The sequence below is a fragment of the Cynocephalus volans genome, chromosome 1 (genome assembly GCF_027409185.1).
Source record: "Cynocephalus volans isolate mCynVol1 chromosome 1, mCynVol1.pri, whole genome shotgun sequence".
Classification (NCBI taxonomy): domain Eukaryota; kingdom Metazoa; phylum Chordata; class Mammalia; order Dermoptera; family Cynocephalidae; genus Cynocephalus; species Cynocephalus volans.
In genome coordinates, this window is record NC_084460.1 from 263,024,791 (window position 1) to 263,039,620 (window position 14,830).

Below are 14,830 nucleotides of genomic sequence, written 5' to 3' on the forward strand. Positions count from 1 at the left end.
ACATATGTTACATATACTCTACTGTCACTTGTGCCAGGTGAATAAATACTCATGAAGGTTTCTAGTGGAGATATTTATTAGCACTGATTTCTTTACCTGGTTGCTGTGGAAGGTAAAGAAGAGGTGCGCCCTTCGTTCAAAACTGCCTTTTCCCTGTTTCTTTCTTTCTTTTTTTTTTTTTTTTTTTTGGTAGCATCTGTAAACCATTTCACTTTCTAATTGTGGATCACACAGTGTTTTCATTGCTCATGTTACTGTCTTTCAACTTCTAGCCCCTCTTTCCACCCCCATTCTTAAATAAGAAATAAGAAAGGAAGCCAGTTGGAATTTTTTTTCCCTCTCTCTAGCAAATGTTACATTCAAACTTTTTAACTGAGGGGATATCAAAAACAGCATCTTTTTATCCCAGAGCAACTGCCCCTGCATGCTAAGTCCCAGGCCTCAGGAGGAAGCCTCCCTGGCCTTTTCACCAGCTGTGGAGGGAGGACTCAGGGCTGCCTCAGCTGCTTTCCCACCAGGGGCCATGGGCAAGACTTGGAGTCTCTCTGGGTCTCAGTTTACTCATCTGAGGCAGGTTGGATTAAAGAATCTTTGAAGTTGTTCCAGTTCATAAGAGTCAATGAATTGTCTCAAAGATTTAAATGTAAAACCACTGACCATTTTTAGGAGAAAAGTCACTTTCCCTCTTTTTTCCAGCTCCTCTTCTCAATAAGCAGTGATCATCTCATTAATTTGGTTTTATGAAGGCTTATAGCTAATCTCAGTCACTTGGGGTGAAATCTTCTGTAAAGGTAAATGTTTGAGAAGCTGCCCCTATAACTCAGATACGTATTTTTAATCTATTTAGAAAGCTTTGCATGACGAGTATCAGCACTTCTCTGCTCTGCTTCAATGCTTTTGATGTGAGAGCTATTTATTGTTCACACCTGACCACAATACCTGTATGTTAGTAAAATCTCCTGCCACCCTGTCTCTCTCTCTCTCTCTCTCTCTCTCTCTCTCTCACACACACACACACACACACACACACACACACACGCTTGTTATGATCCTTCTGGCAAAATCAGTTTTCCACATTGAGGTAAAAAAACCTTTTGACTTCTCTCCCGCACAGCAGTGTCCGTCCTTTTTCTTTATTCACATTCTGATACCTGCTGTTGTGCGGCTGTGCCCTTATGGGAGTCCACTTCTCGAGTGTGCTTTTCTAGGCATCCTAGCTGGATTCTTTGTACAACAGTGGGTTAAAGAGAAAATGAGGGGTTAAAGGAAAAACTTTCTTTGCTCTTTCTTCTTAAAGACTAGAGTTGTAATCATGAGCACATTTAAATAAAGTCATGGCCACCATAGTAGAGGACAGTAAGAAAAAGCAAGATCTAAATTTACATGATTTCTCTCATTTAACTACAGAAAATGCCTGAGGCCAAGTCACTTAAGACTTATTTAAATTTTATAACTCATTTTTACTACAGCATCCTGGGGCTCTTAGTCTGCCCAATTTTGTCATATTTTAACAAATGAAATGTGATTTTGCTGTTAAGCTGCCTGAAGAACAGAAACATTTGCTCAAGAAAAATACAAGAAGCCAAGGAACCCAGGCCTGGTTCATCTTCTCATCATTATCACCCAAGAACATCTAGCACACTTTTTTTCTTCTTCCTTTTGGGGAAGCTTGAAGCCTCAAGGCCCAAGTCTGGGCCACATGGTTTTCATTTCCTGGCCTCCTCCCTGGGCCTCAGCAGCACACACAAAGGCTCCATCCTTTGCTTGCAGACTCACAACACCGTCACTTATACATTTTTCATGGAAGCAAATGAGGCATAAAACGTCAGTACTCTGCATTTATATCAACCCAAATAATAAATGGCTGTCTGCGGGTCCCATTCCTGCACCTCTCACCCTATACCAAAATCAACAAAAAAGGAATTAAAGATCTAAGACCTGAGCTGTAAAACTACTAATGGAAAATATAGGGGAAACACTTCAGGAAGTAGGACTGGCAAAGACTTTTTGAACAAGAGCCCAAAAGTACAAGCAACAAAAGAAAAAATAAATAAATGGGATTATATCAAACTAAAAGGCTTTTGCACAGCAACGGAAACAATCAGCAGAGTGAAACGACAACCTACAGAGTGGGAGAAAATATTTGCAAACTATTCATCCAACAAGGGATTAATATCCAGACTATACAAGGAACGCAAGCAACTATACAGTAAAAAGCCAAATAACCCAATTTAAAAGTGGGCAAAAGAGCTGAATAGACATTTTTCGAAGGAAGACATACAAATGGCCAAAGGCACTTTTAAAAAATGCTCAACATCACTAATCAACAGACAAATTAAAACCACATTGAGATGTCATCTCACCCCAGTTAAACTGGCTATCATCAAAAAGACAGAGAGTAACAAATGCTGGCGAGGATGTGGAAAGAAAGGAATGCTCCTACACTGTTGGTGGGACTGCAAATTAGCACAACCACTATGGAAAACAGTGTGGAGGTTTTTCATACAACCGCAGATAGATCTACCATACAATCCAGCAATCCCACTTCTGGGTATATACCCAAAGGAATGGAGATCACCAGGTCAAAGGGACACCTGCACTCCCATGTCCACTGCAGCTCTATTTACAATGGCCAAGATATGGAACCAACCTAAACGTCCATTGACAGACAACTGGATAAGGAAAATGTGGTATGTACACAATGGAATACTACTCTGCCATAAAAATGAATGAAATTCTGCCATTTGCAACAACACAGATGAGCTTGGAGAAAATTATAAGTGAAATAAGCCAGGCACAGAGGGAAAAATACTGCATGTCCCCACTCATAAGTGGGAGCTAAAAAAAAAAAATACAAGAAAAGAATCACAATAATTCATTGAACTTTCAAAAGGAGAGAACAGAACTGAGGCCACCAGAGGTGGGTTAGTGAGAAATTAGTAAAGGTCCACAAAAATGATTACATTGTGTAATGTTGAATATATTAATTATCCTGGTTTTAGCATCACATATTGCACACAGGTATTGATATATTCACAGACATGAACAATCAATTATTTTTAATAATAAAAAAAGTCAAAACAAACTTTTAAAAAATTTAAAAATTTAAAAACCCTCCCTTCCCCCCACCAAAAAAAAAAAGAAAGAAAGAAAGAAATGGCCATGTTCTTACCAATTGCCAAGAACCCAGGGTTTTTTGTGGTTTGTTTTTTTTTTCTCGTTGATATATTTTATATTGATTACATGCTTAAATGATCATATCTGGGATATACTGGGTAAAGAAAACATTAAAATTAATTTCACCTTTTTCTCTTTTTTTTAATGTGGCCACTAGAAAACATAAAATTACATATACGACTTGCATTTTATTTCTACTGGGCAGTGTCCCAATTGTTTCCTTCCTAGAAGGCTCCTTATGCAAAATTTGAGCTCCTTATGCAAAATTTCTTAGCTATCATCCTAGCCACCTTTAAATTACAAACATGATGGGGAGGAAGAGATGGTGACTCATCTTCATTTGCCTACAGAGCCCAGTCAGAAAACTATCACTAGCATTCTCTCCTTTCTCCCAATCCCCTCTTTGCTGTTCATAACCATATTAATAAAAAGGAAACCACATTAATCTTCTAGAGCTGCTGTAACAAATTCCCACAATCTAGGTAGCTTCAAACAAAAATTTATTCTCTCACAGTTCCAGAGGCCAGAAGTCCGAAATCAAGGCGTTAGCAGGGTTGGTTCCTCCCAGAGGCTCTGAGAGAGAATCTGTTCCTAGTTTCTGGAGGCTGCAGCAGTCCTTGGCCTTCCTTGGCTTGCAGATGCATCACTCGAATCTCTGCCTTCATCATCACATGGACTTCTCCCCTATGTCAAGAACAGGTAAAAATCTACCTCTGAGAAGCACAAACAGAACCTAACAGACAGGGCTTAGAGACAGAGGTCTAAGAACTAACACAATAAGAAGACAGAACATTTCATGTAATGCATTGCAGCAGTTCTATAAAGAGGAACATGAGGGAATTAGACTGAACTACTCTAAGACTTCTAGACTAAGAGGAGAGGACATCAGAGAACCTCAGGATATCCTGGAAACCTCTTTTGCATTCCTGGTTTCAAGGTGATCATGTGGGCTGTTAGTCAAATTTCTGCTGAGATCCAGCCCGCCTGTAGGTCTCTTCCCTGTGCAAACCCATGGGCAACCACGTGGGATTTCCCCCACTCTCCTTTGCATAGTTTTAAATAATGGAAAAGGAGGCAGGGTCCTTGAAGTTAGATGTGGGATAGTACATGCCTGGGGTGATCATGTTTCTGAATGCAAATTCCCCACCTGAGCTTTTTTACGGGACAATTGGATGTAATGTATGACTTGGGAACTCCCCTAGAGAACTTAGATGTGATCAGGCCAGAGGTGTTCTTTCATTCCCACACACATTTGCTGAGCACCTGCTGTCACACGCCAGGCCTTTGCTGGGCACTGGACACAGAAGGGACATAAGGCATGAGCCTGGGCCCCCTCCCGAGGGCTCATGCCATGATGGTTGGGGTATGGGGAATTAAGGTCTGCCTATTTGCTTTAGTTATCATCTCAACTGCTTTCACTGCTTTGTTTTGTTTTGTTTTGTTTACTTGTGTCTTTCTTTTTACCCCTAGGGGGCTGGTGGGGAGGGGATGATAGACCCAGCATGTGGTCATAATTTTCAAATACTGACATTCTCCCAAACACCAGACAGAAATATTTCATACCCTAGCATCATTTTACAATCTCTGGCAAAAAAATAAGTGCCCACCTTTTTTAAGACTTTGTAGTAAAATGAGATGGTTATTTGCATTATTAAAAAATACATCTTTTCTTTTCCTTTAAAAAGACAGTAAATCATTTGTGGTGCCTTCAAACAGTATTAAATTAATAAAAGGTGGCCTTTACCTTAAAGTCTTCATTCATTATTTATTTGGTGAGATTTGTCAGATTTCAAGGGCTGGTTTCTCTTGAAAATTGTTAAAAGATGTAGCTCCAAAGGTTTGCAAGCCAAAAGCCAAAAGGGACCAGCCTTTGTTTTCCTGGGCTCTGCTGCCCCCTGTCAGAAGCTAAGAATGTTACAGAAAATCGAGTATTTTGACAAAAGTTTTTCACAGAACAGCAGTTTACATGATTTTCTCAATCAGATTATGAAATAGAATATTCTCACACCTGTGAATTAAGACCAAAGAATTACTTGCCTAAAAATATGGCTACTTGCTTCGCTGCTTAGAAGTTCTTGCACAACTCCTGGCAGTAATAACTGGTCTGAAATAATTCAGGGGGCAGCTTTCTCCCTCTGATTCCTTCAGCACACGTACATTGAGCAGCAGACAGGTTCTTGGGGACATAAGGATGAGTCTTGAGCCCAGCCCATGCTCTCATGTCATTCAGAGATCATCAGGGAAGACGCACACGTGAACAGACAACTTTAACCCAGAGCCAGTGACAAGTGTGTGGGTACCAGGGGCTGGCGGAGCACATCAATGTAGCACCTTAGCCAGTGGGGTCCAAATGAAGTCAAAGGAGTCCATTCTCGAAGAACTAGCAGAAGCCAGCCAGGTGAAGAGGAAGCAACGGGCTTTTCCAGAGAGCAACAATTATATGTGCCAAGGCAGGGCAGGCTGGAAGAGGGAGGTAAGTTCAGACAGGAGCAAGAGAAGAACTGAAGTATGTGGATGGGCCTACGAGGCATGCAGAACATGGGGCAACTGCTACCTCATTAGAGAGATTTTTCTACTCATCTGGCCACCTCAGGGATCCCTTTTTCTCACCTTTGTTTTGCTCTCTGACCTGGCCATATTCTGAGGCCATGAGAGATGAAGTGGCCCCAGCGCCAGCAGTTGTCAGACAGGCATGGCAGTTCAGGTGCTCAGAGTAGGCTCACCATATAAGTTCAAATATTTTGCTGACTGAGGACACTATCTCAAGACCTGAAGGGAAAGGGAGCCATCAAACAACCAATACACATTTGTATACACTCAGAGCTACCGTTTACAAGACAATAAATAGAAAGAAACACCCAGGGGAAAAAAATACAGTGATCATCTGTGAAATGTGAAAACTCATCCTACAGGAAATACTTAAAATTTAGTGACAACTAAATGATTTCCCCTTAGTGCCAGACATATCGCTTTACCTCTTGAAAGTAGTTAACTGACAAAAAGTTTTGTCTTTGTCAAAGTACACATGCACCAAGACATTAATTATTTACAGTTTTCTATTATTTACCTCATTTCCATGTAGTGTCTCATCTTTCAATGAGCCATATGTCTTGGAACAGCCTTTTTTTGAAAAGTTTTCTATTATTTTTCATTCTTTTCCTGTTCATGCTCTATCAAACATTAAATATTCATTTATTTCTATACTGTATAACAGGCTTTCCATCCTCCTTGTCTCCTGGTGACTTCTTTGACTTTATCAGTCCTAAAGGATTTTGGTAAAAAAAAATGACACCCCTAAAAAAAATGATATATTTTCCTGAACAACAGGGACAAAAACTAATTTCGATAGTTAAAACAGTTAAATATAACTCTGAACATGCATCCATGGAATGCATGTCATGGTTCAAATGATGGCACCACAATTTAACCTTTTTGAGCTATAATATTCTGTACAGTAGGCATAAGTGTCTACTTTTTAAGGCCTTTGTGAGAAATGAGCAAATAAATGCTAAAGTGTTTGGAAATTATAAAGCACTAATCAGACACATGGCATGTTGTTAAATTACCTACTGAATGAATGTAGGTTTTACAATTTTTCCTTTGAACACAGAAATTCTAATCATGACAACATTCTTAATTTGACTTTTTTTTTCTTTTTTTTTTTAAATTGGGCATTCTTTATTTGTCCACATTCATTAAAATCACAATAATTCCCTTCTCTTTGCTAGGGCACAGTTAATTGATTCTTGTTTAAACTAGCAAGACAAAAATTTCTGCACACAAGAAAACAGCATTTCATTCACAAAGGATTTTCCTCCATGTCCTTTTATTATTTTTTTTCTCCAAGATAATTATATAATAATCAGCTATCATTCATCCCTTTCCAGGCCACTCCTTTTTTTGTTTGTTTTTCCCCAGAAGTCCAAATCGTTTGAGACCCTGAAGACAGACAGCTCCTGTAGACCATGGTAAACCTTCATGGACAGGACTCAGTAACTGCAGCAAAAGGGCTAGGTGGCTTGATCCGTTTTAATAACATTTCTTGGACAGATATGATTGATAACACTAACATCTAATTACAAACTTCCTTTTCTTACTAGAGCAAGAAGAGGCCTTTTTTTTTTTTTTTGTCTTTGTCTAAGAGAAATATTAAAAAGTTGAATCCATGTATAATTTTGTGTGGTTTGTGTGGAGACAGACACACCATTAAAATTTGCAGAGTGTTACCTGCTTCTCTTTCCCTGTCTTGTTACAGAAGGTACATGTGATCTGTGGCCGGACAGAGTGCCACAGTACCAGTGTCCAGGAACAACACTGACAGCCTGCCCATCCCATTCCCCACGTGGAAAATGTCCAGAAAGCCTCTCAGTCTGCAAGTCAAATTAGCCAGGGTCTTCTGGAAGATTCACTATTAACCATTTCCCCCTGAAAAATACAGAATATTCTAGACCCCTTTTTGCTATAAAAATTCATCTTTCTAACACCCTCTAGACCCCTAAAGATTAGACTTTTAGGGGAAAAAGCAAACCAGCAGGTAATTTGAAGAACACAAAACCAGTCTGATATCGTTCCCTTCCACAGTTGGTCCGTGTTCTCTGGCAGTGTTTGGCTCGCTTGAAGGCAGCGACCAGCGTGGCCACAGCATCACAGTTAAGGAGGTGCAATGAAGCGGGTGGGTGGGGGCCATGATTTAATCAGTCTGAGTGTCTTCTCTGAACTAATTCTGCTCTGAGAATACTGGCTAGATAAATTCTTTATATAAATCTATGCTCTGGATCAAGGAATTGAACTATGGATATTGATCTTCCAGCAAGGACGGTTCAATTTAGGCCATTTCCTTACTTTAAAACCTTCAATAAATATTTGAGGAATAAATGAATGTTGAGTAGTCAGTAGTTACCCTGTCTATAAAACAAAGTTTAAAGAACGACCTTTAGAGGCTTTCCATAACCTGAATCCAAAGTACATCTCATTCATTAGTTCAATAAATACTTATTGGGTGCCTACTAAGGAAGGTACTATACTTGGTGCTGGAGGTTCAGATATGAACAGATATAGCAGATACTGGCCTTGACTTCTTGGGGCTACATCTGATCAACCGCTATTTCTCATCACTCTAGCTGCCCTCCAGCCCACATCTTCTCAGACACAGCCCAAGCTTTCCCATGTCCACTCCTTGGCCAAGGCTCTTCCCTCTCCCTTTCAGTGCTTTATGTGCAATTCTAACTTTCCCCTAAAAGTTAAGCTCCAGTGCACTTCCCCCTCAAGCTCACTTCTAATCAAACTTTCTCTCCTCTCCCACATGATGGAAGCTGTCTTCTGAACTTCCTGACAACTTCACCTGTAGCTTTGTTTTGGCATTCTCTCCTCTATTCCTGTTACTTGAATTATTTCCAGTACCTTTCAGGGAAGGATCTTATCTTTTACAGCAGCAGGCAAGTGCCTTGTAGATAGTTGGCATTTAGTAAATTCTGTACTTGTCAAGTAAATGAATGAAGTCCCCCTGACTTAAGTTGTAGACAGTCTGTTTACACCCTTGAGAATACATTTCTCAAACTCCCTTAAAGCTATGATTCCATAAACTCAAAAGCCATGTAGATCATTTGCTCATAATTACTCAGTGCAATGAAATTGTAAAAATGCCCATCAGAAAACTAAAATGTATTGGAGTACTTATGTCATTTGTTAGCATTTGGGGCAGAATCATGTCACAATCCCCAGAGAGATAAAATTTGAGAAGTGTGTTTCTCAGGTGCTTCTAACCACTTAGTGACAACATTTCCTTCTAAAATGACTTGAAGATTTGAACAGAAAAATCTATGCTTTCAAGTCTTCAACTATACTCACGCCAATCCCCCCCTTTTCCTTCTGCTGCACCTAGAGATCCATCCAAATACCTTCTCCAGCCACCTGGGCTGTTGAGAAATATTAGAGAATACCCTGCAATCCCTTGGAACTGCTGGGCAATCCTAAATGTCCCTGATAAGTTCCTTCTCGTATTTTCTCGAGTTGTTTCCGAAGTGTTCTCTCCTCAAGCCACCTACCAATCTCCATCCCCTCTGATGTCAGCAATGAGTTCTACTCCCTCATGATAATAAAAATAACAAAGTATATCAACACCAACAGTTGTTGCATTTATTAGGCACTATGCTTAGTTAGACATTTTGCCCTATATACATTATCTCAGCTAATCTTCACAAGGACCACCACTTCTTGAGGTAAGTACTATTATTATTCCCATTCTACAAATTAGGGAACTGAAGCATAGTGGTCAAATAACTCGCCCAAGGTTATACAACCAGTAAGCAGCACGTCCAGGTTATAAATCCAGGACTAACTCCAGAGCCAACTGTTAAGGCTATATACTATGTCGACTCCCTGTTCTCTTCCCTCAGGGCATGGTAAGTAAGAGAGAATTCCCAACAAGCTGTCTGGCTCCCCCAAGCCAGCTGATGTCAGGGGCAAGAGAGTGAGCGTCTATCTCTTGCAGTCCACTGTTCTCCAACGACCAATATTAACTAGTAAGCATTAGGAGAAGCAACATGGATATCTACCTACAAGGTTCATTAACTACTTTGAGCTGACCCCCTTTACTGGAAAAAGCAATTGATTTTATACAAAATGTCTCCTTTAATGGAACTGAGGACATCAGAGATGGGAAGGGGGGGGGACTAGGGAAAAAATGGTAAAGGGTCACAAAAAAATGTTTACATTGTGTAATGATTTTTAAAAAGTCTTCTTTTTTTCCCTCCCTTTTAACAGGTTTCAGCAAATCTTCCTGGAGGTGTTTTGACGACCTCTGGGCAGTCTGTGTATAGGCCCACTTACTTCCACACCCAAATACACTTCTTTTTTTTAAAAAAAAAAGATGACTGGTAAGGGGATCTTTTTGACTTGGTGTTGTCAGCACCATGCTCTCCCAAGTGCGCTAACCGACCATCCCTAAAAAGGTGACCGGTAAGGGGATCTGAACCCTTGACTTGGTATCATCAGCACCACGCTCTCCCAAGTGAGCCACGGGCCGGCCCTTCCGTCTCTTTTATTACCATATCATTACCACATTGGGAATGGTGTCCTGGACAAGTGTTTCTCAAAACTTTAATGTACATATTAATTGCCTGGGGATGTTATTAAAATGCAGCTTCTCATTTAGTAGATCTGGGGTGGAGCCCAAAAGCATGTGTTTCTAAAAAAAACTCCATGTGACATTGATGTTGATCCCCAGACCACACTTTGTGTAGCAATGACCTAGACATTTGGCACGTGATCATTTCCTCCTCAGTGATCATCTTGATGCTAAGTGCTTTTCTTCCCAAATGTATCATACTCTGCTTCTATGATCAAAACTGTGAAGAGCATACACTTACATATTACACATTGTAGGTCGCACATACCACAGGCACCAATGTTAAAACTCAACATTTCTTATTTGAATTTTTATTTTCCTCACATCTACTTGTTTATAAAGTACCAATAAAACTGTCTTTATATTTTGATACTCTGACATGCCATGGACTACCTTTTCATGCCTACATCCCACCATATCTTCTTTATGGATTCCATCTGTGCCTGACTTCCACCTCATCAAAAACTCATTCAAGCAGTCACTTGCTTTGTTTAGCTCATCAGCCTCCTTCTCTATTGTATCGTCTCAAATTTCTCTTCCATAATATTGACTGAAAATTGTTTCATGAAATCATACTATTTAAAAACAGGGTAAATGTAGCAAAATTTTAATTGTTGAATATAGGTGGAAGATATACAGGTGTTTATTGTACTATTTCAACTTTTCTCAATATTTGAAAAAAATTTTTAAAGTTGGGGGGAATTAGACACAAAACCAATTAACAATTTATCCTATTTGAAAGCTTTTTTTTCCAGCAAAGATATTCCAGGATAACACTTCAGATTAATCCTCACCCCCCCAACAGCCTCTCAACTAACTTGTTAAAAGTTTCCTTCCAAAAAAATTTAGTATTAATCATTCAGGCTATAAAAAACAAAGTATTTGTCCAACATGATGCCCAAGCATGTCCTTTTATAATCTCTTTAGACTCCACAAAATAAACTATTATGAATAAAATTTAAAACTCAGTTTTTCTGGCATATGAACACTACAAATGTCACTAACTACACTCTCGAGTTTAAACCTACTCCCTCCTGCCTACAGATCCTGACTGCCTTGCAAACCTCATCTACCAAGTCACCTTAAATTCTTTCTATAGCTTCCTATAAGAATTTCTTAAAAGAGGAGAAAAGGGTCTCCATTCTCAGCCTGGCCTCTTCCTCCAGTCAAACCATATAACCCACCTATTGTCAGCTCACAGGTAAAACTCTGGCCCTGAAGACGACCAGCACTCCAAGTGGACACCAGGCCACTTCCAGCACTCTTGCCCTTGAGCTGCACACTTGGCTCCAACTGTGTGATCAGAAGAGGGCTCAACATCTTACGCATTTTCACAGCTTGCTTTCCCCAGGTCTTATGTGGGGTTATACCCAAGGTAGTTGTTTTAAGTATTTGCTAAACAGTATTTCTAGTTACTTCCTAGGCAACTGCTACCTAAAAGTAAAAGCTTTATACGTCACTGTATATGCTGCATACATACTGTAAATGCTATTAGACAGACATGTGAGTACTACTTAAACAATAGTCTAAGGCTAGCTCAGTGGTTCTCAACCTAGGGAGATTTTGCCCTCCAAGGGACAGGGGACAATGTCTGGAGGCATTTTTGGTTGTCAAGCTGGTGCAGAGGGGTGCTACTGGAATCTAGTGGTAGAGGACAGGGGTGCTGCTCAACATCCTGCAACCCACGAGAGCCCCCCACAATGAAGACTTATATGGCCTGAAATGCCAATGTTGAGAAACCCTGGGATAGATGTAGTTTTTGCTTCCTTTAACCTTATGGGATTCAAGAGTCACTGGAAACCAAACAGCCAAACAACTAAATCTTTGCTGCAACGATCTTTTTCATTTTCTTATTTAACAAAGTTCTTTGGGTTTTCAACATTAAGTTCTCTTATCTGAAAAACAACCCAAAGAGCACATTATTATTAAAATGGCACAACCACAACACAGTGTAGTGTGTTAACAATTCAGAGTCAACTAAGATTAAAAATTGGTCTACTAAGACTTTAGATATAATAAGTTTTATTCATCTGGTGGTACTTGATGCTCACAGGGCACCGTACAACAAATTTTAAAAATACAATATGAAAAAAAATCAAACAGCCAAAGAGATCAATTCCATTAGAGGGCAATGGCCCACAGAAAAACCAACAAAAGCTCACAGAAAAACCCACCCTCTATCCCTTTAAGAACATTAATTTCTTCTTGCTTACGTTTGGCTTTAAGAAACACCAAAAGAAATTGCGAAAGAAAGTCTTTAATCTTAAGAAGATAGTTAAAACTTCACATAGCGTCTTTCACATAGTAATATCACAAAATGCTTTCCTTATTCAATAATAAGCACATATAATAATCCAAACATCTATGAGCCTCTATTTGGTCCCAATTTTTAAGTCCAGAGCCTTCAGTATTTCCCTTATCTTCAAATTGTTTGCATTAGTAAGAAGTCACTTAAGGTATAGTAGTTTCCTTTGTTCCATACTGCCACCACAAAACATATTTTCCATAAATAGCAAGAACCCAAGCAAAACAAAGCCATGTAAGTACTTGAGTTGACAATATAGTTAAATTTTCCCAAGACTGATTTACAGTCAAATTCTGGCTTTGAAATCTAATTGAACACAATTCTCATTAGTAATCACGGAAGGTCATTTGACATCAACTGTAAAGAACAACAAGATTTAAAGTTGCATGAGGGTTCCCGCTAGAAAACTTCTAAGAACAGAAATATGGTTTGGAATTTTTTGACTCTACTACACAGACACTATATGCTGTCAAAAAGTTGTGAACAATAAAGAGTTGCAGATTCTGCTAGGAAACTCATTTAATGCTCAATATCAATTTTGTAAATGTCAGCCAATTACAAGCTATTTCTCATCTAAGAGGAGGGAGACCTAAGTGCTAACAAAACCTCGTCCCCATATTATAACAGTTTTACTTACTATAACAAAGTCACCATATGCTAACACTGCTTGCAGAATTTCTTTTCCCTAACATTGGCAGAAAAAACAAAACAGCTGTGAGTAGTAAAAGGACTAAAACTAAGAAATTTGGGGATATAAAATAAAGCTGAAAATAAAATATTAGCCAAAAAATAAGTGCTGCCTTAATGCTTGATGGTTTTAGAATTAAACAGTATTTCAGTTTATGCTGGACACATCAACTTATTACCTAATTACTAAAAACAAAATGAAGCAAATTTAGACATTTTAGCTGCTGCCACTGCGTAGTATCACAGTACACAAGGAATATGTAATGAGATATGTCTCCCCCCTTTCTATTATACTGTAGTTCTTAGGGGTAAAGGCAGGTCATTGGCACCTTTGCATCCCCTTCATCTAAACACAGTGGCTGGCATACAACAGGTGTTTACTAAAGACACTGTTGAGTAGTGGCTTATGACACGGGAAAGAGCCCAAAGATTGTCTTACTTTGTTAAACATTACATAGGTAGCCTCACTCCCAATAGGCAGAAAGCAGTTCTGAAGTAAAGATACCTTCCCCACTTTCTAAACACAGACCTGTCAAGAGTTGGACATGATTTAAATCACCTCCTTTAAAAATGTTCGTAAAGCATTTTGAGAAATCAGGAGATGAAAGGCGCTATGTAAGTACAAAATTATTCAAGACAGTTCAGCAAAGGTGCTATTTTTCTATGGTGATGGAATTGTTGTGCTAGTTTGAGGGGAACACACCCCCAAAGCTGCTCTTCTCACTGTCATTATCAACAGAACAATGGAATTTTGACAAAGATGCCATCACTTTATATATAGTTTATATTCTGCTAACTACTCTCTATAAACCAGGTGACAGAAAAGGAAATTAAGCCATTTATTCTACACAAACCAATACTTTATCAAAGTTCCGCATTTTACAAGTCATGTTCAAAAAACACACACAAATTAGCATTTTGTACACAAATGTTTATTTCTCAATTAAACATTCCCTTTAAACACAAGGAATGAATTCTAAATCTTCATAAAGATGAATTAAAAATGAAATCCCTCCAGTATAGCGTGTATAATCACTGTGTTCTTGGTCACTACTGGCGTTTACTGTTTAACATCAAAAACAAAGACAGGTTATTTAAAAATCATGCTATTGGATTTCTAGCTCTTCCTCTATGACCAGTTCGATACTGATCTGCAATGTTTAAAAGTTTACATCACCAAATCGAAGCAAGTTTAAAGTGTGAAAACAGCTGTGCATTAAACACAAAATAAACAATAAAATTATAAGATATAGTCAAGTTCATAACGAATATAGGTGTTCTTATCATCATTGTAGATTCTTGGGTAATGTGCTATGAGAGCATCCTGTGAACCAATGTAAATGGAGTTGTAAATTTTCCAATACACATCTCTGACTTTCCGGGCTGGGTGAAACAGACCCTAGAAAATTGAAAGGTTACATTATTTCAGTTTTCAAGAACCATACATAACCTTAACACAATTAACAAGCAAATCATAAACATATGATTCAAAACGTTTCCCAGTAGAGATGTGAAAAACCTGGCAATGGGCAAAT

At 38.9% G+C, this 14,830-nt stretch overlaps 1 protein-coding gene across 1 annotated transcript in view; it reads right to left on the reverse strand.

Annotated features, from left to right (window-relative positions):
• Window positions 1–12,308: 12,308 nt before the first annotated feature.
• The window catches only part of SF3B1 (splicing factor 3b subunit 1), a 38,528-nt gene continuing 36,006 nt past the window's right edge, over window positions 12,309–14,830 (reverse strand). The window contains exon 25 of the mRNA XM_063095015.1: window positions 12,309–14,694. Coding sequence (XP_062951085.1) covers window positions 14,536–14,694 — 159 coding nt within the window. The 3' untranslated portion in view covers window positions 12,309–14,535. The remainder of the gene's footprint in view (window positions 14,695–14,830) is intronic.